This window comes from Oncorhynchus mykiss, chromosome 23, assembly GCF_057628025.1.
Source record: "Oncorhynchus mykiss isolate SJ-2025 chromosome 23, ASM5762802v1, whole genome shotgun sequence".
NCBI classification, from domain to species: domain Eukaryota; kingdom Metazoa; phylum Chordata; class Actinopteri; order Salmoniformes; family Salmonidae; genus Oncorhynchus; species Oncorhynchus mykiss.
In genome coordinates, this window is record NC_143044.1 from 51,161,052 (window position 1) to 51,187,833 (window position 26,782).

The 26,782-nt window shown below is 44.3% G+C and overlaps 3 protein-coding genes across 4 annotated transcripts in view; 1 reads left to right on the forward strand and 2 right to left on the reverse strand.

Annotated features, from left to right (window-relative positions):
* slc35f3b (solute carrier family 35 member F3b) overlaps window positions 1-12,572 on the forward strand; it is a 180,455-nt gene extending 167,883 nt beyond the window's left edge. The window contains exons 7-11 of one of the 2 annotated variants that reach the window (XM_090217596.1): window positions 1,591-1,716; window positions 6,284-6,476; window positions 7,991-8,080; window positions 8,605-9,502; window positions 10,782-12,572. In XM_090217596.1, coding sequence (XP_090073722.1) covers window positions 1,591-1,716; window positions 6,284-6,476; window positions 7,991-8,080; window positions 8,605-8,843 — 648 coding nt within the window. In that variant the 3' untranslated portion in view covers window positions 8,844-9,502; window positions 10,782-12,572. Of the gene's footprint in view, window positions 1-1,590; window positions 1,717-6,283; window positions 6,477-7,990; window positions 8,081-8,604 lie in introns of both variants that reach the window. The other variant, XM_036960912.2, reaches the window with a different exon arrangement.
* Window positions 12,573-15,684: 3,112 nt separating this feature from the next.
* On the reverse strand, window positions 15,685-24,279 carry LOC118943837 (5-hydroxytryptamine receptor 1D-like). The gene is made up of 5 exons (XM_090217599.1): window positions 24,004-24,279; window positions 20,310-20,470; window positions 18,105-18,220; window positions 17,486-17,608; window positions 15,685-17,051 (listed from the first exon to the last, which is right to left on the reverse strand). The coding sequence occupies exons 1-5, from the start codon at window positions 24,173-24,175 to the stop codon at window positions 15,806-15,808; spliced, it is 1,818 nt and encodes a 605-aa protein (XP_090073725.1). The 5' UTR covers window positions 24,176-24,279; the 3' UTR covers window positions 15,685-15,805.
* Window positions 24,280-24,572: 293 nt separating this feature from the next.
* The window catches only part of LOC110516660 (tRNA (guanosine(18)-2'-O)-methyltransferase TARBP1), a 36,925-nt gene continuing 34,715 nt past the window's right edge, over window positions 24,573-26,782 (reverse strand). The window contains exon 29 of the mRNA XM_090217981.1: window positions 24,573-26,029. Coding sequence (XP_090074107.1) covers window positions 25,766-26,029 — 264 coding nt within the window. The 3' untranslated portion in view covers window positions 24,573-25,765. The remainder of the gene's footprint in view (window positions 26,030-26,782) is intronic.

Sequence of the window (26,782 nt, forward strand, 5' to 3'; positions counted from 1 at the left end):
ACACACACACACACACACACACACACACACACACACACACACACACACACACACACACACACACACACACACACACACACACACACACACACACACACACACAGCCATCAATCCTTTCCTGTATGGGAGACTTTGCTGATTGGAAAGCACTGGGCCCTGGACCAGATAGCATATGATTATCATGACTGTGTTTGTAGTTGTGTGTGTCTTTGCATTGTGTTCACCATTACACCAGTAACAGATATTACTGTGGGAGGGAACGGCTGGAGGAAAGGAAGAGGGAACGGCTGGAGGAAAGGAAGAGGGAACTGCTGGAGGAAAGGAAGAGGGAACGGCTGGAGGAAAGGAAGAGGGAACGGCTGGAGGAAAGGGAGGGGGAACGGCTGGAGGAAAGGGAGGGGGAATGGCTGGAGGAAAGGTAGGGGGATTGGCTGGAGGAAAGGAAGAGGGAACAGCTGGAGGAAAGGAAGAGGGAACGGCTGGAGGAAAGGGAGGGGGAATGGCTGGAGGAAAGGAAGAGGGGACGGCTGGAGGAAAGGGAGGCGGAATGGCTGGAGGAAAGGAAGAGGGAACAGCTGGAGGAAAGGAAGAGGGAACGACTGGAGGAAAGGAAGAGGGAACGACTGGAGGAAAGGAAGAGGGAACAGCTGGAGGAAAGGAAGAGGGAACGGCTGGAGGAAAGGGAGAGGGAACGGCTGGAGGAAAGGGAGGGGGAACGGCTGGAGGAAAGGAAGAGGGAACGGCTGGAGGAAAGGAAGAGGGAACGGCTGGAGGAAAGGAAGAGGGAACGGCTGGAGGAAAGGAAGAGGGAACAGCTGGAGGAAAGGAAGAGGGAACGGCTGGAGGAAAGGAAGAGGGAACGGTTGGAGGAAAGGAAGAGGGAACAGCTGGAGGAAAGGAAGAGGGAACGGCTGGAGGAAAGGAAGAGGGAACGGCTGGAGGAAAGGAACAGGGAACAGCTGGAGAAAAGGAAGAGGGAACAGCTGGAGGAAAGGGAGGGGAAAGTGAAAGTCAGGGACAAACATATACACACGCACAAACACAAACTCTGTCACTCTGACACACACACACACGCACACAAGGCCATTGGGGTGTGAATCTCTTCAGTGCTACTGTAAGGTCTCTGACAGTAACTTACCACCCTGGCTGGGCCCAAAGCTGCTCCAGGTTTTACTACCTGTCTTAGGATGTGTCCCAAATTACACCATATTCCCTTTATAGTGCACTACTTGTGACCAGGGCCCATGGGTGCCATTTGGGACACATTCAGTACTTACTGTTTGATGATCTGATCTCAGACCAGTATAAAAGTACATCAGAAGTGGATCCTGGTGTGTCAAGTCAACAGTGACTCTTCTTTCTAAGCAGTAAAATGTATTTATGGTAGATTGAACTGCAGGTGAGATACTTGTACTTTCACACTATGAATAAATCCAGCTTGAATTCAAAGTGAAAGAATCCCAGTTCAACCCTCCCCTTCCTCCTTCTACACTATCTTGTCCAATATAATGTAAGCAGTGCCCCACTCCTTAAAAAAACCTGCTAAGTGGTATATATTGTAATATGTCCTCTCCACCTTTCCCTGTGCAGATCGTGGCGGCCATCTTTGCCATCGCTGGCATCGTGATGATGACGTACGCTGACGGTTTCCACAGCCACTCTGTCATGGGGATCACCTTCGTTGTGGCCTCCGCTTCTATGTCTGCACTCTACAAGGTACTTCTCTACTCTATGAACAAACACGCAAACACACACACATTCTCACACACAGGACACATTTGTTTGCTTAACTGTGAGACATGGTACAGTCTTCTCTAAAAAGACAGAATCAAAGGAACACCTCATTCTTTGTGGTTGAAAGGAATGAATACGTGGTTATTCTTTGTGGTTGAAAGGAATGAATACATGGTTATTCTTTGTGGTTGAAAGGAATGAATACATGGTTATTCTTTGTGGTTGAAAGGAATGAATACATGGTTATTCTTTGTGGTTGAAAGGAATGAATACATGGTTATTCTTTGTGGTTGAAAGGAATGAATACATGGTTATTCTTTGTGGTTGAAAGGAATTAATACATGGTTATTCTTTGTGGTTGAAAGGAATGAATACATGGTTATTCTTTGTGGTTGAAAGGAATGAATACATGGTTATTCTTTGTGGTTGAAAGGAATGAATACATGGTTATTCTTTGTGGTTGAAAGGAATGAATACATGGTTATTCTTTGTGGTTGAAAGGAATGAATACATGGTTATTATTTGTGGTTGAAAGGAATGAATACATGGTTATTTTTTGTGGTTGAAAGGAATGAATACATGGTTATTCTTTGTGGTTGAAAGGAATGAATACATGGTTATTCTTTGTGGTTGAAAGGAATGAATACATGGTTATTCTTTGTGGTTGAAAGGAATGAATACATGGTTATTCTTTGTGGTTGAAAGGAATGAATACATGGTTATTCTTTGTGGTTGAAAGGAATTAATACATGGTTATTCTTTGTGGTTGAAAGGAATGAATACATGGTTATTCTTTGTGGTTGAAAGGAATGAATACATGGTTATTCTTTGTGGTTGAAAGGAATTAATACATGGTTATTCTTTGTGGTTGAAAGGAATGAATACATGGTTATTCTTTGTGTTTGAAAGGAATGAAAACATGGTTATTCTTTGTGGTTGAAAGGAATGAATACATGGTTATTCTTTGTGGTTGAAAGGAATGAATACATGGTTATTCTTTGTGGTTGAAAGGAATTAATACATGGTTATTCTTTGTGGTTGAAAGGAATGAATACATTGTTATTCTTTGTGGTTGAAAGGAATGAATACATGGTTATTCTTTGTGGTTGAAAGGAATTAATACATGGTTATTCTTTGTGTTTGAAAGGAATGAATACATGGTTATTCTTTGTGGTTGAAAGGAATGAATACATGGTTATTCTTTGTGGTTGAAAGGAATGAATACATGGTTATTCTTTGTGGTTGATAGGAATTAATACATGGTTATTCTTTGTGGTTGAAAGGAATGAATACATGGTTATTCTTTGTGGTTGAAAGGAATTAATACATGGTTATTCTTTGTGGTTGAAAGGAATGAATACATGGTTATTCTTTGTGGTTGAAAGGAATGAATACATGGTTATTCTTTGTGGTTGAAAGGAATGAATACATGGTTATTCTTTGTGGTTGAAAGGAATGAATACATTGTTATTCTTTGTGGTTGAAAGGAATTAATACATGGTTATTCTTTGTGGTTGAAAGGAATGAATACATGGTTATTTTTTGTGGTTGAAAGGAATGAATACATGGTTATTCTTTGTGGTTGAAAGGAAAGAATACATGGTTATTCTTTGTGGTTGAAAGGAATGAATACATTGTTATTTTTTGTGGTTTGAAGGAATGAATACATGGTTATTCTTTGTGGTTGAAAGGAATGAATACATTGTTATTTTTTGTGTTTGAAAGGAAAGAATACATGGTTATTTTTTGTGGTTGAAAGGAATGAATACATGGTTATTCTTTGTGGTTGAAAGGAATTAATACATGGTTATTCTTTGTGGTTGAAAGGAATGAATACATTGTTATTTTTTGTGTTTGAAAGGAAAGAATACATGGTTATTTTTTGTGGTTGAAAGGAATGAATACATTGTTATTTTTTGTGGTTGGAAGGAATGAATACATGGTTATTCTTTGTGGTTGAAAGGAATGAATACATGGTTATTCTTTGTGGTTGAAAGGAATGAATACATGGTTATTATTTGTGGTTGGAAGGAATGAATACATGGTTATTCTTTGTGGTTGAAAGGAATGAATACATGGTTATTCTTTGTGGTTGGAAGGAATGAATACATGGTTATTTTTTGTGGTTGAAAGGAATGCATACATGGTTATTCTTTGTGTTTGAAAGGAATGAATACATGGTTATTCTTTGTGATTGGAAGGGGGTGTGTCAGTTCTGAGACCTTTTATGTGTCTCCATTTTTCTTTTCTCCTTCAGTGAGATGAAGATGTCCTCAAAAGGTTTCAAACAATAAATCACCCAAACATCCTCCTTTATGAGATACAGTTTAGGAGCAACGTTAGGTCTCATGTAAGGAGTCTTTGTGCATACAGGGACAGGCTCGTGAGTCTCCTTAGATTTGTTCCTTATATAATCAGGTAACAGGAGACTAGATTAGATATTATGAAATACTATGAAGCATTCTAAAACATCTGGGCTGGGCTAAACGGGCCGGAATTTGGTGTTTCATTTGATAGACCTGCAGATGTTCAGACTGTGACAGGCAGATCCTTATAGATTCTTCAGGCAGGCAGGCAGGCAGGCAGGCAGGCAAGCAGGCAGGCAGGCAGGCAAGCAGGCAGGCAGGCAGGCAGGCAGGCAGGCAGGCAGGCAGGCAGGCAGCATATCAGCCAAAAACACGTTTCCCTAGAACTACACAGCTGATTCAAATAATGAACTCATCATCAAGATTTGATTATTTGAATAAGCTGTGTAGTGCTAGGGCAACAACCAAAACGTGCACCCCTTAGTTTGGGAAACACTGGTGACTGCCTGTGGTGGACAGACAGACACAAAGAGGGATTGATGGGTATATAATATGGCTGCTCTGTGGTGTCTCCTGTTCTATATTATGGCTGTTCTGTGTCATCTCCTGTTCTATAATATGGCTGTTCTGTGGTGTCTCCTGTTCTATAATATGGCTGTTCTGTGTCATCTCCTGTTCTATAATATGGCTGTTCTGTGGTGTCTCCTATTCTATAACATGGCTGTTCTGTGGTGTCTCCTGTTCTATAATATGGCTGTTCTGTGGTGTCTCCTGTTCTATAATATGGCTGTTCTGTGGTGTCTCCTGTTCTATAATATGGCTGTTCTGTGGTGTCTCCTATTCTATAACATGGCTGTTCTGTGGTGTCTCCTATTCTATAATATGGCTGTTCTGTGGTGTCTCCTGTTCTATAATATGGCTGTTCTGTGGTGTCCCCTGTTCTATAATATGGCTGTTCTGTGTCATCTCCTATTCTATAATATGGCTGTTCTGTGGTGTCTCCTATTCTATAACATGGCTGTTCTGTGGTGTCTCCTGTTCTATAATATGGCTGTTCTGTGGTGTCTCCTGTTCTATAATATGGATGTTCTGTGGTGTCTCCTATTCTATAACATGGCTGTTCTGTGGTGTCTCCTATTCTATAATATTGCTGTTCTGTGGTGTTTCCTGTTCTATAATATGGCTGTTCTGTGGTGTCTCCTATTCTATAACATGGCTGTTCTGTGGCGTCTCCTATTCTATAATATAGCTGTTCTGTGGTGTCTCCTATTCTATAATATGGCTTTTCTGTGGTGTCTCCTATTCTATAATATAGCTGTTCTGTGGTGTCTCCTATTCTATAATATAGCTGTTCTGTGGTGTCTCCTGTTCTATAATATGGCTGTTCTGTGGTGTCTCCTGTTCTATAATATGGCTGTTCTGTGGTGTCTCCTGTTCTATAATATGGCTGCTCTGTGGTGTCTCCTGCCCCGCTGTCACAATGGCCTAATGTGTTCAACAGACAGCGGTGGCAGAGTGCCAGGCCAGGGAGACGGTTGGCAGGTACTCCCTCTCTCTTTGGTCTGCCCGCATGTTCTCGTTAAGGGGGGCGGAAAAGGGGGTGAATGTATGCGGTACCTACAGTACCTGATGCATCAACTCCCTCCCTCCTATCACTCTCCTCTATCCCTCTCCCTCTCCCCCTGGATCACAGTCCCCTCTTTGTTTTGACACTGCTGCTACTGGCTGTTTATTATCTATGCAGTCACTTTACAAATGACCTCGGCTAACCTGTACCCCCGCACATTGACTCTGTACCCCCTGTATATGGGGCAGCAGGGTAGCCTATTGGTTAGAGTGTTGGACTAGTAACCCGGAAGGTTGCAAGTTCAAATCCCCGAGCTGACAAGGTACAAATCTGTCATTCTTCCACTGAACAGGCAGTTAACCAACTGTCATTGAAAATAAGAATTTGTTCTTAACTGACTTGCCTAGTTAAATAAAGGAAAACTTAAAAATATATATATACCCTCATTATTGTTATATAATTTTCTTGTGTTACTTTTTTGATTTAATAATTTTTTTAAACTTTAGTTTATTTAGTAAATGTTTTTTTAACTCTATTTCTTCAACTGCATTGTTGGTTAAGGGCTTGTAAGTAAGCATTTAACAGTAAGTTCTACACCTGTTGTAATTGGCGCATGTGACAAATACAATTTGATTTGATCCTATTTGTCTCTCTCTTTCTCTCTCTCTCTCCACAGGTGCTCTTTAAAATGGTCCTGGGCAGTGCCAAGTTTGGGGAGGCAGCGCTCTTTCTGACCATCGTCGGTGGGGCTAATTTTGTGTTCATCAGCTTTGTGCCAGTCATCCTGTACTTCACCCATGTGGAATACTTTGGTTCTCTTGAGGACATCCCCTGGTTATACCTCTGTGGGGTAGCAGGCCTGCTCTTTGGTAAGCACTGACTTCTGGAGATTACTTTCAGTGTAGAGACTGATACAAACCTCAACCAGTGTAGAGACTGATGCAAACCTCAACCAGTGTGGAGACTGATACAAACCTCAACCAGTGTGGAGGCTGATACAAACCTCAACCAGTGTAGAGACTGATACAAACCTCAACCAGTGTAGAGACTGATGCAAACCTCAACCAGTGTGGAGGCTGATACAAACCTCAACCAGTGTAGAGACTGATACAAACCTCAACCAGTGTAGAGACTGATGCAAACCTCAACCAGTGTGGAGGCTGATACAAACCTCAACCAGTGTAGAGACTGATACAAACCTCAACCAGTGTAGAGACTGATGCAAACCTGCAACCGGTGTAGAGACTGATACAAACCTCAACCGGTGTAGAGACTGATGCAAACCTCAACCAGTGTAGAGACTGATACAAACCTGCAACCAGTGTAGAGACTGATGCAACCCTCAACCAGTGTGGAGACTGATGCAAACCTCAACCAGTGTAGAGACTGATGCAAACCTCAACCAGTGTAGAGACTGATGCAACCCTCGACCAGTGTAGAGACTGATGCAAACCTGCAACCGGTGTAGAGACTGATACAAACCTGCAACCAGTGTAGAGACTGATACAACCCTCGGCCAGTGTGGAGACTGATACAACCCTCTACCAGTGTGGAGACTGATACAAACCTCAGCCAGTGTGGAGACTGATACAAACCTCAACCAGTGTGGAGACTGATACAAACCTCAACCAGTGTGGAGACTGATACAAACCTCAACCAGTGTGGAGACTGATACAAACCTCAACCAGTGTAGAGACTGATACAAACCTCAGCCAGTGTGGAGACTGATACAAACCTCAGCCAGTGTGGAGACTGATACAAACCTCAGCCAGTGTGGAGACTGATACAACCCTCAACCAGTGTGGAGACTGATACAAACCTCAACCAGTGTAGAGACTGATACAACCCTCAGCCAGTGTGGAGACTGATACAACCCTCAACCAGTGTGGAGACTGATACAAACCTCAGCCAGTGTGGAGACTGATACAACCCTCAACCAGTGTGGAGACTGATACAAACCTCAACCAGTGTAGAGACTGATACAACCCTCAACCAGTGTGGAGACTGATACAACCCTCTACCAGTGTGGAGACTGATACAAACCTCAGCCAGTGTGGAGACTGATACAAACCTCAACCAGTGTAGAGACTGATACAACCCTCAACCAGTGTGGAGACTGATACAACCCTCTACCAGTGTGGAGACTGATACAAACCTCTACCAGTGTGGAGACTGATACAAACCTCAGCCAGTGTGGAGACTGATACAACCCTCAACCAGTGTGGAGACTGATGCAACCCCCCCCCCCTCCCGCCCACCCAATGAATTGAGTTAATAGGCTGCATTGAAAAGTTGCCTTATACTTGCTGACTAGTTTCTCTTTTTGACTGTGAGTGAAATAGTTGTAGTTAATAAGTAAAGTTTAACTTTTTCTCCTCCACAGCTTTCAATATCCTGGTGAACTTTGGCATTGCCATCACGTACCCCACATTAATCTCTCTGGGCATCGTCCTGAGTGTCCCTGTCAATGCCAGTAAGTCTCTGCTCCTTCTCCTCCAACTCTACTGTGTCCTTGTCCTTTTCTCCAGATATTTATCCCATCCAATGGAACAACCTTAACTCAGGCCGGGATTCAATTATAGGAGTTGTGGTTTTTAAAGGTAATGTTACCTCATTCACAGAGATCCCATTCACGGTAAACGCTGTATATGTCGGTTCAATCGGGAAATTGCTTTTCAAAGCCGCAATGCCTATAATCCGTGATGAAATTGAATCACGGCCTCTTTCCCTGGAAATAATCAGAATTCATGAAAATATTACAGTTTTGAAAACATAGCTTGTCCATCTCTTGGCACAACTTACCCCGAGTGAAACAAGGGTGTCTCAACTTCCCCCTTTGACTCAACTTCCCCCCTCTCCCCTAGTGTTGATTCAGATTGATGTGTTGTGTTGGGGACCTGTTTGTGTTAAAGTTATGTCACTTCTGTCCGCGTTATGTTATGAAGGCCTGATCATTAAGTTGGAGGTAATATAAGCCCTTGTTGTGTTGTGTTCCAGTGGTTGACCTGTACACATGTGAGATCCACTTCAACGCAGTGCGTCTGATCGCCGTGTTGATCATCTGCCTGGGCTTCCTGATGTTGCTGCTTCCAGAGGACTGGGACCAGTGCTTCATCCAGCTCCATGCTAAGCTGCAGAGTAAACGGGAGGAGCCAGCCGAGGAGGAGGCAGGGCCCGGCTCCAGCCTCAACTGGAGCAGGAGAGCAAGGCCCTCCATGTCTACCTTTACACACTGACCACTGTTTAATGTGGAGGGATGGACGGACGGACACACTGAAACAGACAGGCAGAGGCAAACACGCACACGAATGGATGAATGAACAGATGGACAGATACAGACACACATACAGTGTACAGACACATACAGACACACACACACCTTGGACACTTGATTGCCATGATGACCTGCATGGTCGACCTCTGCCCTCCGCCCTCTCTCTCTCTTTCCCCTTCCCTCTCACTAGTTTCTGCCTGGAAACCTTTCTGTTGGTCTGTCAGTCCGTCTGGGTCTGTTCAAGACCTTTTCATTTCACTGCAAAAAGCACTGATATCAATTATTTCCTACTTGACCTCCACCATTTTAGAAGTCATCAGAGTTGGTGCATGGGCTCACGTCATTTAGCAGTACCTCAAAGTCATTCCATTGGACTGATACATTTATTTACATCATGCCTGGGAAGACTTTCGAACTTGCCTTTGCTTTTCAAAAGACAAGGATAGATTGACAGACTAATAATTGTTCCATTTTTTTGTCCGTTTTTGTCAGACTGATGATGGACTTTCTGGCTTTAACATCATGTTCCTATCAACCTTCAAGATCCAGAGAAGAAGAGAACCAGGAGAGACGGAGTTCTGGTGGGCATGTCCCTGTTGTCCCTCAGGTGTCAACATCATGGTAAAGACCTGCCTTTAGTGCACTGTAGATCTCCACAGCCCAATTCCAAATAGACGCTAGCCCCTAAACCCTAGCCCCTACTACTTTGGCAGTTCATGTAGATCTGAAAAGATTAGATAGGTATAATCAGTATGGTAATGGTCCATATTGTCCTCTATTAGATAGGTATAATCAGTATGATAATGGGTCCATATTGTCCTCTATTAGATAGGTATAATCAGTAAGATAATGGGTCCATATTGTCCTCTATTAGATAGGTATAATCAGTATGGTAATGGTCCATATTGTCCTCTATTAGATAGGTATAATCAGTAAGGTAATGGTCCATATTGTCCTCTATTAGATAGGTATAATCAGTAAGATAATGGGCCCATATTGTCCTCTATTAGATAGGTATAATCAGTAAGATAATGGATCCATATTGTCCTCTATTAGATAGGTATAATCAGTATGGTAATGGTCCATATTGTCCTCTATTAGATAGGTATAATCAGTAAGGTAATGGGTCCATATTGTCCTCTATTAGATAGGTATAATCAGTATGGTAATGGTTCCATATTGTCCTCTATTAGATAGGTATAATCAGTAAGGTAATGGATCCATATTGTCCTCTATTAGATAGGTATAATCAGTAAGATAATGGATCCATATTGTCCTCTATTAGATAGGTATAATCAGTAAGGTAATGGGTCCATATTGTCCTCTATTAGATAGGTATAATCAGTAAGGTAATGGATCCATATTGTCCTCTATTAGATAGGTATAATCAGTAAGATAATGGATCCATATTGTCCTCTATTAGATAGGTATAATCAGTAAGGTAATGGATCCATATTGTCCTCTATTAGATAGGTATAATCAGTAAGATAATGGGTCCATATTGTCCTCTATTAGATAGGTATAATCAGTAAGATAATGGATCCATATTGTCCTCTATTAGATAGGTATAATCAGTATGGTAATATGTCCATATTGTCCTCTATTAGATAGGTATAATCAGTAAGATAATGGGTCCATATTGTCCTCTATTAGATAGGTATAATCAGTAAGATAATGGATCCATATTGTCCTCAGAATTTCCACCGTATTGCTTACACCTTTTCAATTCTCTTAGATCTTCACAACTGCATAGGGGCTAGGGGGCGATTTGGGATTTGAAGTTAATTCACATTTTGGTTGCACCTCCACCTCAGGAGCCTGTAGATGTTAGGGTGTGAAGGAATCTGTCTGGGCATTTCACTATCAATCTGAGCCATGGAATGTCTCGCTGTGCCTCCAGCAAATGAGAAGAGCCAGAGCCATCTACAGCCACACCTGCTGTGATACACTTCCCCCTTAGATCAGATCCAGAGCTCCTGCTGGTTCCAGGCTGACACCCTCAGATCCAGAGCTCCTGCTGGTTCCAGGCTGACACCCTCAGATCCAGAGCTCCAGCTGGTTCCAGGCTGACAACTTCAGATCCAGAGCTCCAGCTGGTTCCAGGCTGACAACTTCAGATCCAGGGCTCCAGCTGGTTCCAGGCTGACACCCTCAGATCCAGAGCTCCTGCTGGTTCCAGGCTGACACCCTCAGGTCCAGAGTTCCAGCTGGTTCCAGGCTGACACCCTCAGGTCCAGAGTTCCAGCTGGTTCCAGGCTGACACCCTCAGGTCCAGAGTTCCAGCTGGTTCCAGTCTGACACCCTCAGATCCAGAGTTCCAGCTGGTTCCAGGCCGAAACCCACTGCTCAGTCCCATGGCTTCAGTCACGACACTCCAGACCAGCCAAACTTAACCAAGCAGCTACATTTGCATTATTTCAACATCATTTCAACCTCCTGAGCTACCACTCAGCTTCTGCTTTGATACCTGTCGGTAGATTTCCCACCTTTAAAGTCACCTTATCATGAGGCAGACGTACTATAGTGGTGTACTCTGTCAGTTAGCCAGTGTTGCAGCAACACTAGCCTAGGTTCCAGTCTGTTAATGCCCTCTTACCAACTCCTTATAGAATTGTCATGGCTTGGGAGTTGGAAAGAGCACAACCAGATCTGTGATCAGGCTAATGACACACAGGGACAAATCAAACTGCAAGTGATTATCTGTAAGGGTGTTGTCTCCTGTGCAAACCTTATCCCAAGATGCACAGCCAGGGGTGGGTAGTAATTATTACTCTGCCTGTGGCATTTTGGTGGAGGAGCCATTAAGGAAGTCCCATTGAAGTCATAGTGAGATCGGCTACGACATGTTCTGGCTGTGGTGGGATCGAGCTCTGTCTTTAAGATACTGTTTTTATTTATTCCATTGATTATGATTCTAAGGCAAGTTAACCACTGTGAGGACTCTTCAGGGTTACTGATGAGGTAACGAACCGAGCAAAACACAGACCACAATGTAGGCGCGGCTTCAAACAGGAAGTGGGCAGAACCTCTGCCTTGTTGTGAATGTATACATGACCACTGCTCAACACTCACCATGTGCTATCTATCTTTTCTATTTATTCGGAGGGAGGCACCATTTGACTGGTTATGCCACAGCCTCACACTACAACCATTCTTATTGCACACATCCTTCTTGAATGAACTGTGAGATGCATCTTATTAAATAGACAGGTTTTTCAATTTCTGCATTTAGTTTGACCTCTGATGTGAAGGGACAGCGAGTGACTGACATGACATCTACAGAACAAGCATGCAGAGATGACCACATATAACTGAGCAGTCCATTCACTTCACTGTCTATTCTTTTTGTTCTGCAATAGAGTACAGGGCTGGGCTCAGTTCCATTTCAATTCAGTCAATTCTGGAAATAAACTGAAATTCCAATTCCCCTCATTGAAAAGCATTGAGGAACATTTGAATTTAAGTTTGGAATTGGAATTTCAGTCCTAAATTGGCTGAATTGAAATGGTACTGAGACCAACCCTGAATAGAAGTACTACATCAGCACTGTAATCTCCCATTGTCATTCTTCGTAATGACAATATAATCATGATATTGTATTCCTCTGGAATTATTGCTAGACATAACTGTAAACCTTTGTAAGGAATGAAGCTGACTTTTACACTGAAATAATAAATGCAACATATGATTATCACATCTGAAGAAGAATACAGCGTGGTTGGATTACATGATGACGCCATGTGTTAGTTAGATCAGTTCTTCAACAAGTGTAATCACATGTACTATTTCAAAATATTATATTTTAATACATTTATTTGTTTACTGGATTAGTATATAATATGTAGCTCACACTGAAGTTTAATTTTTTTAATGGGATTTGCAATGTGCGTTTTAGAATGTGTTGAACTGTCCCTATATGTCAAACATGTGAAAAGGAAATAACTAAACAAAGGAACTAGACAGTATAACATATTACATTTACAAAGGAACTAGACAGTATAACAGATTACATTTACAAAGGAACTAGACAGTATAACAGATTACATTTACAAAGGAACTAGACAGTATAACAGATTACATTTACAAAGGAACTAGACAGTATAACATATTACATTTACAAAGGAACAAGACAGTATAACAGATTACATTTTCAAAGGAACAAGACAGTATAACAGATTACATTTTCAAAGGAACTAGACAGTATAACAGATTACATTTACAAAGGAACAAGACAGTATAACAGATTACATTTTCAAAGGAACTAGACAATATAACAGATTACATTTACAAAGGAACTAGACAGTATAACAGATGTAATTTACAAAGGAACTAGACAGTATAACAGATGTAATTTACAAAAGAACTAGACAGTATAACAGATGTAATTTACAAAGGAACTAGACAATATAACAGATTTAATTTACAAAAGAACTAGACAGTATAACAGATGTAATTTACAAAGGAACTAGACAGTATAACAGATGTAATTTACAAAGGAACTAGACAGTATAACAGATTTAATTTACAAAGGAACTAGACAGTAGTAGGCGAGAGCCAAATCGGCATATTCAGAGGGGATGCGCACGGTGGAGACCTGGTCTGGACTTTCCACCGTAGTAGCACCGACGGAAACCCATAAACACCTCCCCGAGCACTTTCGTGACCACCCCGTGAGAGCCCTCTGTTGCCACGAAATAGTGGGGTCATGACAAGCCAACCAGGGTAAACCCAGCACCATGGGAAACGCAGGAGAATCAATAAGGAAGAGGCTGCATAACCATGCCCAGTGGAGCGGTGGCCTCCCTAATTAGCCCTGACCCTAATGGTCGACTATCTAGGGAAGGGCATGTCCACAGGAACAATGGGAATCCCTAAACTATGGGCAAATGATCTATCAATAAAATTCCCAGCTGCGCCTGAATCTACGAGTGCCTTATGCTGGGAATGCGGGGGGAAAAATCTGGAAAATGAATCAACAAAAACATGTGAGCAACAGGGGGCTCTGGGTGAGCCTGGTGCCGACTCACCTGGGGTGACACGATAGTGCCCTGCCTGCTGCCTCGACTCCTAGAGGAACCTCCCCAGCACCGACCGGCAGTGTGCCCTCTGCGACCACAGATGGTGCTTGGAACGGCCCCTCCTCCGATCGCCCTAAGTGCAGCACCTCCCAGCTCCATGGGTGTTGCAGCGGTGGTGCTGGGGAATGGAACCAACAGACCCCGATCTGGACGTCCGCGGCTGGCCAGCAGGTTATCCAACCGGATGGACATGTACACCAGCTGGTCAAAGGTGAGTGTGGTGTCCCTGCAGGCCAACTCCCTACGGACGTCCTCACGCAAAGTGGCGGGTGAACTCCTCAAATTGGTCCAACACCGCTTCTCCTTCCCCCCAAACGGCGTTGGCCCACGCCAGGGCTTTCCCTGAGATGCAGGAGACCAGGGTGGACACGCTCTCGGCCCGAGGGAGCCGGGTGAATGGTTGCCAGGTAAAGCCCCAGCTGGAGTAGGAACACCTGACATCCCGAAGCCGTCCCATCATACTCCCTCGGAAGAGCGAGCCGGATCCCACTGGGACCAGGTGAAGGAGGGTTGGGTAGTGGTGCCATTGGTGGTGTCGGCGGAGGCGTTGGAGGCACTCCTCTTCTCTCCCAGCAATCCATCGTCTGCAGGGCGCGATCCATGCCAGGTGTAGCTGGTGTATGCTGTCAGGAGCAGGAGAGCAGAGAACTGGGAGCAACGTAACTTTACTCAGAATAATGAATGGTGCAAGGTAAAACACTACACTTGCCCAAACACAAACACACGAACATCAATGTTTACGCACGTGCAAGAAACAGCACCCGTCAAAATAACCAGTCACCGACATTACCGAACATAATATAAAACAATCCCGCACAACGCCATGGGGGAAACAGAGGGTTAAATACATGAACAATAATTAGGGGAATGAAAAACAGGTGTGTAGAAACAAAGACAAAACAAATGGAAAATGAAAAGTGGTTCGGCGATGGCTAGTAGACCGGCGACGCCTACCTCCGAGCACCGCCCGGACAAGGAGAGGAACCCACTTCGGCTGAAGTCGTGACATAGACAGTATAACGGATTTAATTTACAAAGGAACTAGACAGTATAACAGATTTAATTTACAAAGGAACTAGACAGTATAATAGATTTAATTTACAAAGGAACTAGACAGTATAACAGATGTAATTTACAAAGGAACTAGACAGTATAACAGATTTAATTTACAAAGGAACTAGACAGTATAACAGATGTAATTTACAAAGGAACTAGACAGTATAACAGATGTAATTTACACAGGGGAGCGCAGCTGCTTGTCAAGAAGCCACACTCATGTTAGAAGTTCAGCTCCCTGAAACAATTATTTTCAAATAAAAAACGAATTTAACCAAAAAAAGGGGAATTTCTATCATCCTAATGAAGGTGTAGATTACATCTCACATTCCAGTGTTTCTAATGAAGTTGTAGATTACATCTCACATTCCAGTGTTCCTATTGGCGGTGTAGATTACATCTCACATTCCAGTGTTTCTAATGAAGTTGTAGATTACATCTCACATTCCACTATTCAAACTTGTAAACAAGACTGTATAGGATTTCTGTTAATCAGACTCTGTGCAGCCAATGGCAATGTCTGCTATAGGTATAATGCCGGGAGCCACTTGTGGATTTGACAGCTCTAACGCAGTTCTGCCTCTGACACCATCAAAACAACTGCTATGCTGATGTCGGCTAAAGCAGATCTGATTGGATCGAGCCGTTAGTCTTCTGTTTTACCCCATGTCCTCTGAGGTTGGAGCGCGGGGCAAGTCATAGTACAGCACTCCTGGAGACGTTTCATTCGGGGTTAAGTGCCTTGATCAACGACAGATGGATGGTTCATAAAGATCTTAATCCGCTCCGACTAGCATACATCATGCTCTACCCTCACTGTGATCTGTCCATAGAAGAAGGTTGCCTGTCTGTCTCTGGTGGCTGCAGAGAACGGCAGACTGCTGCCCTCTGCTGTCCTGGTGGGGACCTGCAGGCACTCCAACCTCCTGTTTGAACTCCTCTCCCCACCTCCTCCAACTGAGTCCTGCCACGGGGGGCAGGAGGAGGTGGAGGAAGAGGCGGAGCTACCGGGGCGGAACACACCACACACACGCTCCCTGGAGCTGTCCGAGAAGTTGGAGTCGACTGTGAAGACGGAAGAGCAGTAGGCCCGTCTCAGCCCCTCTCCTACAGGTGTGTTGTGGATGTTAGACCCAGGTCCAGAACATACTAGGCCAGGATGGGGGCGGGGCCACTGGGGTCGGGGATGGACGGAAGTCAGAGCACATGGGTCAAATGGTTCACCGCTCCTCCCCTCCTCTCCCTCCCCCCTGGTCTCGCCTCCCCCACTCCCCACCACATTCCCCCCAAGACGCACTCTGATCTTCTGCTTCAGGCACCGCAGAGCCCCCTGGAACCTCTGACTGAGCAGAGCATACAGCAGAGGATTGATGTCTGAGTTCAACAGAACCAACCAATAGGAGAAGGTAACCGCTGAGGGCGGAACTAAGGAGGACTTACACGATAGGGCGGTCTCCGTGGCCTGGACTAGCGCAACGCCTATATATGGAGTCCAACACAAGAAGAAGGCAGCGATAACCAGGAAGAGACGTACAACCCCGTGGTGATGGAGGTGATTGGAGTTGGAGTTCTGGTGGGGCGGATGGGGGTGGCCATGGGGGGCGTGTTGGGCCAGGAAGGAGAACAGTCTCCGGGATGCAGCATTGGAGCTGGAGGTAGAGTCTGGGTGGTTGGAGGTCTGTGGAGCTCCAGCAGTATGATCTGACCCTGAAGGAACCTCATCCCCAACCTCTCCATGGGTCTCCGATACAAACCGCCCACTCAGATGATACACCAGCCTGGAGGTGGAAGGACCGTGGGCACCTAGACACCTCGGACTAGTCCGCTCAGAAGTACTCTCGGTCGGGAAGGAGGAGCTCGGCATTCCAGTGTTTCTCTGGAGCTGGTCCTCCAGGTTGTGGATCCTCCTGGCGTGGCTCCGGGCTACACGGACGATGATGACGTAACAGAAGAGGATTACTGCAGCAGGCATGAGGAAGGACAGGGCAGCCATGAAGGCTGTGTAGCTGGGACTGCTCTTCCAGTTCACCGCACAGCTGAAATAATAGTACATGGTGATAGTTTACATTAGTGACCTTATTACTGTAACATGTCCTGGAAGTACTGCACAGTGTAACAAGTATTGGAAGTACTGCACAGTGTAACAAGTATTGGAAGTACTGCACAGTGTAACAAGTATTGGAAGTACTGCACAGTGTAACAAGTGTTGGAAGTACTGCACAGTGTAACAAGTATTGGAAGTACTGCACAGTGTAACAAGTATTGGAAATTATCACTGTTACGCAACACTGTAAGAATGAGTAATAGCAATTATTGATACATTGTACTCATGGAAAATATTAAACATTAACAAGGGCAATGCAGCCTTTTATCTAAAGCAAACGTACATTTTAGTGCTGACATTCCATACATTTTGAGACCACACATTGTTAGTATATTTGACCCCAGCGGGAATGGAACCTACACCAACCTGTACATGGGAGCCATGTAGGACACAGTGCTCCAGCCCAGCAGAGGAGGACAGCTGGTGACCAGGGCCTGGAGCCAGATCCACAGCACCACAGCACACTTCCTCCATAGGGTACAGTGGGAACTGGAATAATAATCCACATAACTAGAATAGTTCCATTTTCTGAAGGAAATGCCTGTGCTTTAACTGTTTCTAATCTAGATCTATAGTCTAATGAGATGTCCTAGGTTTAGATCGGATTGGTCTATAGTCTAATGAGATGTCCTAGGTTTAAATCTGATTGGTCTAGATCTATAGTCTAATGAGATGTCCTAGGTTAAAAACAGATTGGTCTAGATCTATAGTCTAATGAGATGTCCTAGGTTAAAAACTGATTGGCCTAGATTTAAAGTCTAATGAGATGTCCTAGGTTTAGATCTAATTGGTCTAGATCTATAGTCTAATGAGATGTCCTAGGTTTAGATCTGATTGGTCTAGATCCTAAGTTAGTAGTACAGTACCTTCAGAAAGTATTCACACCCCCTGGGAATACTTTCTGAAGGCACTGTATCATTTGTCTAGATCTATTTTAGTTGGGTCAAATGTATAGTCTTGTAGTTGGTCAGGATCATTGAATTACCTGTAGCGCAGACAGTCCATGATAGAGTGGTAGCGGTCCAGGGCGATGGCTGCCAGGGTCAGGACCGAGGCTGTACAGTAGACTGAGGAGGTGTACCCCACATATAGACACAGGTCCTAGCAGACAGAAGGTAGGGAGAAACAGATGAACCAGTCCAGTTACTGTTATGGGGCACATTTCTCACACACAGACAATCAAATAAACATTTTAAAGACATACTAGTGTTATGGAAGGGGCAGCCACTGACAACCCTGCTCCAGGAGAGTTACCTGCCTGACAACCCTAATCCAAGAGAGTTACCCACCTGACAACCCTAATCGAAGAGAGTTACCCGCCTGACAACCCTGCTCCAGGAGAGTTACCCGCCTGACAACCCTGCTCCAAGAGAGTTACCCGCCTGACAACCCTAATCCAGGAGAGTTACCCACCTGACAACCCTGCTCCAGGAGAGTTACCCACCTGATAACCCTGCTCCAGGAGAGTTACCCACCTGACAACCCTGCTCCAGGAGAGTTACCCACCTGACAACCCTGCTCCAGGAGAGTTACCCACCTGACAACCCTGCTCCAGGAGAGTTACCCACCTGACAACCCTGCTCCAGGAGAGCTACCCGCCTGATAACCCTGCTCCAGGAGAGCTACCCGCCTGATAACCCTGCTCCAGGAGAGTTACCCACCTGACAACCCTGCTCCAGGAGAGTTACCCGCCTGACAACCCTAATCCAGGAGAGTTACCCACCTAACAACCCTGCTCCAGGAGAGTTACCCACCTGACAACCCTGCTCCTGGAGAGTTACCCACCTGACAACCCTGCTCCAGGAGAGTTACCCACCTGACAACCCTGCTCCAGGAGAGTTACCCACCTGACAACCCTGCTCCTGGAGAGTTACCCACCTGACAACCCTGCTCCAGGAGAGTTACCCACCTGACAACCCTACTCCAGGAGAGTTACCCACCTGACAACCCTGCTCCAGGAGAGTTACCCACCTGACAACCCTGCTCCAGGAGAGTTACCCGCCTGACAACCCAGTAGCTCTCCATTAGGAGGGTTGGCCTCCCCTGGGTTATGGTACACCCCTGGGTTATGGTCCACCCCTGGGTTGTGTCCACCCCTGGGTTATGATACACCCATGGGTTATGATACACCCCTGGGTTAGGGTACACCCCTGGGTTATGATACACCCCTGGGTTAGGGTACACCCCTGGGTTATGGTACACCCCTGGGTTATGGTACACCCCTGGGTTATGATACGCCCCTGGGTTAGGGTACACCCCTGGGTTAGGGTACACCCCTGGGTTATGGTACACCTCTGGGTTATGGTCCACCCCTGGGTTATGATACACCCCTGGGTTAGGGTACACCCCTGGGTTATGGTACACCCCTGGGTTATGGTACACCTCTGGGTTATGGTCCACTCCTGGGTTATGGTACACCCCTGGGTTATGGTTCACCCCTGGGTTATGGTACACCCCTGGGTTATGGTACACCCCTGGGTTATGGTTCACCCCTGGGTTATGGTACACCCCTGGGTTACCCTGGGTACACCCCTCCTGTCTCAGCCTCCAGTATTTATGCTGCAGTAGTTTATGTGTCGGGGGGCTAGGGTCAGTTTGTTATATCTGGAGTACTTCTCCTGTCCTATTCGGTGTCCTGTGTGAATTTAAGAGTGCTCTCTCTAATTCTCTCTTTCTCTCTCTCAGAGGACCTGAGCCCTAGGACCATGCCTCAGGACTACCTGACATGATGACTCCTTGCTGTCCCCAGTCCACCTGGCCGTGCTGCTGCTCCAGTTTCAACTGTTCTGTCTTATTATTATTCGACCATGCTGGTCATTTATGAACATTTGAACATCTTGGCCATGTTCTGTTATAATCTCCACCCGGCACAGCCAGAAGAGGACTGGCCACCCCACATAGCCTGGTTCCTCTCTAGGTTTCTTCCTAGGTTTTGGCCTTTCTAGGGAGTTTTTCCTAGCCACCGTGCTTCTACACCTGCATTGCTTGCTGTTTGGGGTTTTAGGCTGGGTTTCTGTACAGCACTTTGAGATATCAGCTGATGTACGAAGGGCTATATAAATACATTTGATTTGATTTGTTATGGTACCTACAGATTAACTATATGACTGCTTAGAGGCACTATAACATCAATGACACTCACACACACTCTCACACACACAGATGAATAGAAGCCCCAGATCAGCCTTACAGTACAGTCGACCCATCCGTTGTTCATGATGGAGAGAGCTATGAAGGGCATGACCCCAACCCCGACCAACAGGTCACTGATGGCCAGGTTCATAATGAGCACTGATGTCACACAGTGGAAGGTCTTGGTGGCCGCCACTATCACAATCACCAGGATGTTACCTACAGACACACACACATAATATGACAGCATTAGAGTCACATGGATCTTTACCTTCCATTAAAGGGGCCTATCTGCATTTGCTATAGTCATTTTTGGATGTATAAATTAACCGTGTGAACAGAAATTTTTGGATGTATAAATTAACAGTGTGGACTCGAGTCACATTACCTGGACTCGAGTTTGACTCCAGTCAGAAATGTGATGATTTGAGGCTAGACGTTGAGCCTCAAGACTAGGACTAGGACTTGAGACTGATGAAGTGAAATTATCTGGCCAGGTTTTGGAACATTTTGTCACTTATTTTGTGGCACAGAGTCTTGGTGGAATTCTCTCCACGCAGCCAGACACTGTAGCTTGCAAAAAAACGTGCAAGAGATTGGGTAGTGAAACGCACACTCGGCCCTCTGATTGGACCAGAAAACTGTCAGTCAACAGAGGTCGGATGAGCTGGTGGTTTTTAAAGTTGGGGTGGGTCACAGAAGGTTTTTGGGGGTCAGAGTGTGAAACTGAATGGATTAAAAAAATTATAATAATAGAAATTATTACATTATTTTATATGTATAACTAAGCCTATTCGATCTGGTCACCAACATAGGCCTAAGACATTACACCAAATTCCTTTCTCAAAAACATAACATGGAAAAGATGAGTGTATTGACTGTTGACCGATGACCAGTCTGCAGCATCAACCGCCCCACACTTATCCAGATAAGTGACCAAAAATCACTTGTTTCATCCTCTCCGGTTTTTCCTGGTAAAAACAGAGTAGCCTATGTTGATATTATCTATATACAGCTCAGAAATCTGTTACAGAGCATCTTTGCCAGAACAACAGGCTACCAGGCAATTTCATTAGAACATTTTCATATTTCAGTTAGGTCTAGTTTGGGTGAGTTAATTAGGCTATATATACAGTACCTCAGTTCTACATATTGGCTATATGTCATAAAATAGCTGTAACATCACACTGCCTTCAATACTTATGAGATTAAGATGTTTGTGAGGAAGAGAAAGGCTACAGACAGACCCTGCTTTCCGACCTCCACTGCCTATAGCGAATGCTGAACCTCCGCTGCATACAGTAGAGTAGCTTCCAGCCTTGTAACGCTTCGAACACACCAACAGACAGATTGCATTTTGGAACACCAGAATTACATCCATTTCCAATGAAACGCTGCGTTTGCTTTGCAGCATTGCGTTGCAGATGTAGTTGCAATGCGTTCGGTGTAGTGCATTTCGAACATATGTGTCAAACTGTATGCGTTAATTGCTTGACAGAAATGGTAGCAGAAGGTGAATGTTGAACTGTTGTTGCCTACATATCCAGATGCGGCCTCATGCCATTTTGCGCCAAAACACTGTCGGTGTGTTCGAAGCGTTATGATGCTGCTTGCTCTGGACTCTAGAGAAGTGACATGATATCACTAATTGATATTGACATGAATGACTTTCAGCTCAAAATGCAGGTGTAAAACGCAGTTTATTTCTGTATCTTGTGTTTTGAAAATACATAACCGTTTATGGCTGTATGAATTCTTATTTATATGGCAATGACAGGCTACATCTGCTCAGATTGTGTTCGCGTGTGCATGTTCGCGAGCGTTGAACACTCCGGTCAAAACGTTTAGGAAACAATGATCTAGCGAACAGATTGCTGATTTGTTGTACAACTATAGGATCGGGTCCCGGCAAAACGTTAAATTATAGAGCGAGAGGATTGCCATAAATAAATATTTACAACTCCAAAATAATATTAACTGTTAGCTTTACAAGCTCACCAGCAATGGGCATCAAGCAACACAATCACTAGCATAGGCCCACTGGTCTTTTGCTATGTCGAAATGGATTCAAATTAATAATTTACTTATGAAGCTTGCATTTAGAATATGTTGTTCAAATTCATTATTACATCATCAAAAATGTGTTGTCGACAAAATAATGAAAAGAGCTGTCAGGTAGCCTCAATAAATAGACACATATTTGTAGTTGAAGTAATTGCATGTATCGATGTTTTATTTTACTTGACTTGAGACTTGACTTGCTCTTACAATGCACGAGTTGGACTTGACTCCAGACTCGACCAGTTCTATTTGTGACTGGACTTGAGACATGGACCTCATGACTTGAGACTTGCTTGTGACTCGAATAATAGTGATTCAGTCCCACCTCTGTAAATGAATGATACCAGTAACTGCCAAAATAAAGGAAACCAGCATAAAGCATCTTCATAGGGCGCTGGGCCACCACGCGCCGTCAGAACAGCTTGACATAGATTCTACAATTGTTTGGAACTTTATTTGAGGGTTGAAACACCACTCTTCCACGAGAAATGCCATAATTTGGTGTTTTGTTGTTGATGATGATGGAAAACTCCAGAATCTCACATAAGTGTTCAGTTGGGTTGGGATCTGGTGACTGACTGGCTGACTGACACACCCACAACTGAGATCTCTTCTAGCCATGGTAGCCAAAATAATGGGCAACTGGGCATTTTTTTATACATGACCCTAAACATGATGGGATGATAATTGCTTAATGAACTCAGGAACCACTCCTGGGTTGAAGCACCTGCTTTCAATATACACTTTGTATCCCTCATTTACTCAAGTGTTTCCTTTATTTTGGCAGTTATCTGTATGTATCCATTGATTCTTGAAGAATATAACTTATGCCTCGTGAGCTTAGTTCAACTGTCCTACCTCATCAGAACCCAAAATATAAACTTGTTTTACACCAATGTTTGTAAACAAAGTAAATGTAAAGACACTATATAGCCTCAACATGGTTAAAACTATATTTTTTATCTCCTAGGTGGTCAGTCCTTGCATCCATAGCTACGTCCATGAATTTGAGAGTGGTTATATTTCTTCAGCCCCAACTGTCAGCTTTGTAGAGGAACGGGGGCAGGGAAACGCTTGGTTGTTGTTTCAACTGCCTTTTGCCGCTTTAATTTATACAGCAAGTTTCAGAGTAGGCCTCCTGTAGAGGTCTCAAAGCATTCTTCTAAGAAAAGCCATTGCTACAAATTCCATTGAAAGAATAAGGCAACATCAAAAACAATATTTCGATGCTTGTGGTGCTTTAATCACAAACATGGCCAGTGTCTTTCTAAAAGAAAGCACATCACACAGAGAGACATCTGCCATCAATGTACAGCAGCACCCAGCGGGGATTTGTACAGCATTCGTCACGCCAGCGTTTCCCCTTGATTATTTTACACAGGAATAAAAGGCTCTCCAAATCAGTGTTCAGAGCATCTGTAATCAGTGTTCAGAGTCTTTTTAATCAGGGTTTAGGACCTCTTAAACCCCACATGTATAATTAAAACCATTATAGGAGCCCAATGTATTGAAGGAAGAGGGGAACATAGTGGGCGTCTAATGCTACAATGAAGATAACGCGCATAAACTGGAAGTCAGTGAAAACTGAAAACTGATTCACTTTTTCGAAATGATTAAGTATATTTTCATGAGCTTTATGAAAATAAAAGGTTTTCCTTGTAGTTGCGCATCTGCGTTATGATGACACACACCTGTGACTGCGCCGAGACACATCAACACCATCAGGACCTCCAGAACCAGTTTAGTTCGGGGGGACAAGTTGAGCCGAGCCTCCGCCATCGATGTCGCATTCCGGACTGAAATCCGCATCTCATCCGGGAAAGGGGCATTTGTATCCAGCCAAGCGCCACCTAGCTGCTCCATAGCCTACGTTCCTTTTTTGATGCTATTTAGCCTAGTTTAAACTTTTTGTTGATACTGGTTGGAAATAGTTTTGGCCGCCAAATATCCATAGGCTATTAATTCTACACAGGGTAAACGACATACATTTTAGTCATCTTGTAAATACGTTTCCTTCTCATTATCCATTGTTGCTATCCTCTACCAGTCTAATGTCTCCGCCGCACCGTTCAGTGGTTCGTTCACCTGCGCAACGTTATTCTTGGTGAAAGTTGGGCGTGGCGCACGGCACCTTTCGATAAACTACTGTGAGCTTATGTTCTTTCTGCGCTATGAACGGCTCCGTGAGAAGTAACATGGTTTGGTAAGAAAAACATAAATCAACCAAATGTGTGTGATAAGAAAAACAGAGTTCTTACGAAATAATTGTTTTATTTGTTTAAAAAGATGCATTACTTTCCAACAATTTCTCCACTCCAAAAAAAGCATTGTTCAATATTTAATACCACACAGAAAAAAAACAGAGACTCGGGAAAAATCAATTGTCTGCTTGGAAACATGACCCTTTCCAAACGACAAACGCATTGCAATATTCTAATGTAATATCGAGCCACGGCTAAAGCGGAATACCCTCCAATGGATCTGAGATGGGTTCTAGGTCTAATAACAAGTCACCACTTGTAAGACTAACATCCATTCTCTAGATCTATGGCCCATTGGAGGGTTAAGGCTGCATTTTAAAATGGGTTAAAAAAAATGATCAAATGAATTTTAAAAATATGGAAGAGGTAAGTAATGGTTTCTCCTTTGATGACTGACACCTGCCTGAGGTGGGACTTTGACAATAACAAGAAACTCTGGTTTGAACAGCATATCAATAGTATTGAGGTTGATTCCTCTCCTAGTCTCCTTGTCTCCTTTCCTTCATGACCAGATCTCAGAGGGCTGAAGTAGGGTGAGGTTGACACTGGGTTTCTGTTGGGTCAGTGGCACGTTTTCCCCTCCAATGGTTAAGGTTAGGACTTGGGGAGGGCATTCAAGCTGATCTTAGATCTGTGCCTAGGGGCAACTTCACACCACAGTTATCACAAAGAGGCTCCAGGTTCAGAGGTCACCCCGGGGGGGGGGGGGGGGGGGGGGGTAATGGTGGGTGTAGCCCCACACCAGCAGGGTTAGGGCATTACAGAGAGGGGTCAGTCACCACAGCAGATTCAATAGGTCTGGGGTGAAGTTGTCTGTAGGTACAGATATAGGATCAGCTTCCCCTTCTAACCTTAACCATTAGTGGGGAAAGGCCCCATGTAGCTCAGTTGGTAGAGCGTGGTGCTTGCAACACCAGAGTTGTGGGTTTGATTCCCACGGGCGACCAGTATGAACATGTATGTACTCACTACTGTAAGTCTCTCTAGATAAGAGCATCTGCTTAATGACTACAATGTAAAGGGGCAACTTAACCCTACTCTGCAGCGGGGGCAGTAGGGGGTAGGTACTGGTGGGTTTACCCCCACGCTAGGGCCATGTTCATTAGTGCACGCAATGGAAAACATTTAAAAAAACGTTTTACAACAGAGTGAAAATGTTTGTTTCTTATCATCCAGGTCATCTCTCCCTATTTCAGTCTGACTTCACTCCAGTAGTGGGCAGGTACTGGCGGGTGTACTCCCACACCAGCAGGGCGGCGCTCACGTGTACGTTGAGGGAACGGATGACACCTTGCTGAGGGATCTCCACACACACATCCAGCAGCTGGAGCAGGTTAGCTGGGATACCCTCACGCTCATTACTAAAGTAGGGAGGAGGGAGGGGGGGGGGGGAGAGGAGAGGGAAAGTATGAATAAAAAGGAGAATAACTAGACAGGTGAAATATGGAACACAGTGCTAGGAGACGAGATAGGATGTTGGTCCATAGAAATTTAAAGGACTGGAACACTGGACATTCCCATTAAAGTCAATGTCATTCTATTTCTATAGCGTAAGGTCAAAGTTCATTTAGATCCGTGTTAGATCCACATATATATAGATCCACGCGACTGAAATTTAAAGGTCATTTCCAATTGAGCTGACAATGTGGTCTCCACAAATGCGGGAGCAATGCCTTTAATAGGTCCATAGCCGAAAAGGGGCGATGGGGTTGAATCCCGGCCTTAGTCACTGATCTACAGAACATTCACCCTGGCCTGCTGTGAACAATATGACAGAGACAGGTACAGATATGGTTGTACTGGGTTACATTAGACAAACACCATGCTGTGCTGGAACAGAGCAGACCACAGGTGGAGTGTTCACTGACTAATGGCTGTGTGTGTGTGTGTGTGTGTGTGTGTGTGTTGACAGAGTGCGAGATACACTTTGCCTTGTTGGGTTCATTACAAATAGCAGCTCTCCTCGGCCTTCTCAGCTTAAACAAACCCTGTATGTTTGACTGAGCTCAACCATCCCACCCAGGAATGATCAACCTCCAATAACAAACCAATAACAGACGCCGTTTGGAGACGGTACACACAGTAGAGAAAAAACGTGTATTACTGACCGATGTGTGTCTTTTGATCAAACATCAGTCTGTAGCTTGTGTGTGTGTGTGTGTGTGTGTGTGATATATATATATATTATATATATATATATATATTATAT

What these genes read in the sequence shown, in the direction of transcription:
- LOC118943837 (XM_090217599.1), bottom strand. Translation starts at nt 24,175, where the DNA reads ATGGAGCAGCTAGGTGGCGCTTGGCTGGATACAAATGCCCCTTTCCCG. An exon ending in GTGTCTCGGCGCAGTCACAG is followed by an intron (nt 20,471 to 24,003) that starts GTGTGTGTCATC and finishes GTGTGTCTGTAG; the next exon opens with GTAACATCCTGGTGATTGTG. An exon ending in ACGGATGGGTCGACTGTACT is followed by an intron (nt 18,221 to 20,309) that starts GTAAGGCTGATC and finishes TCTGTCTGCTAG; the next exon opens with GACCTGTGTCTATATGTGGG.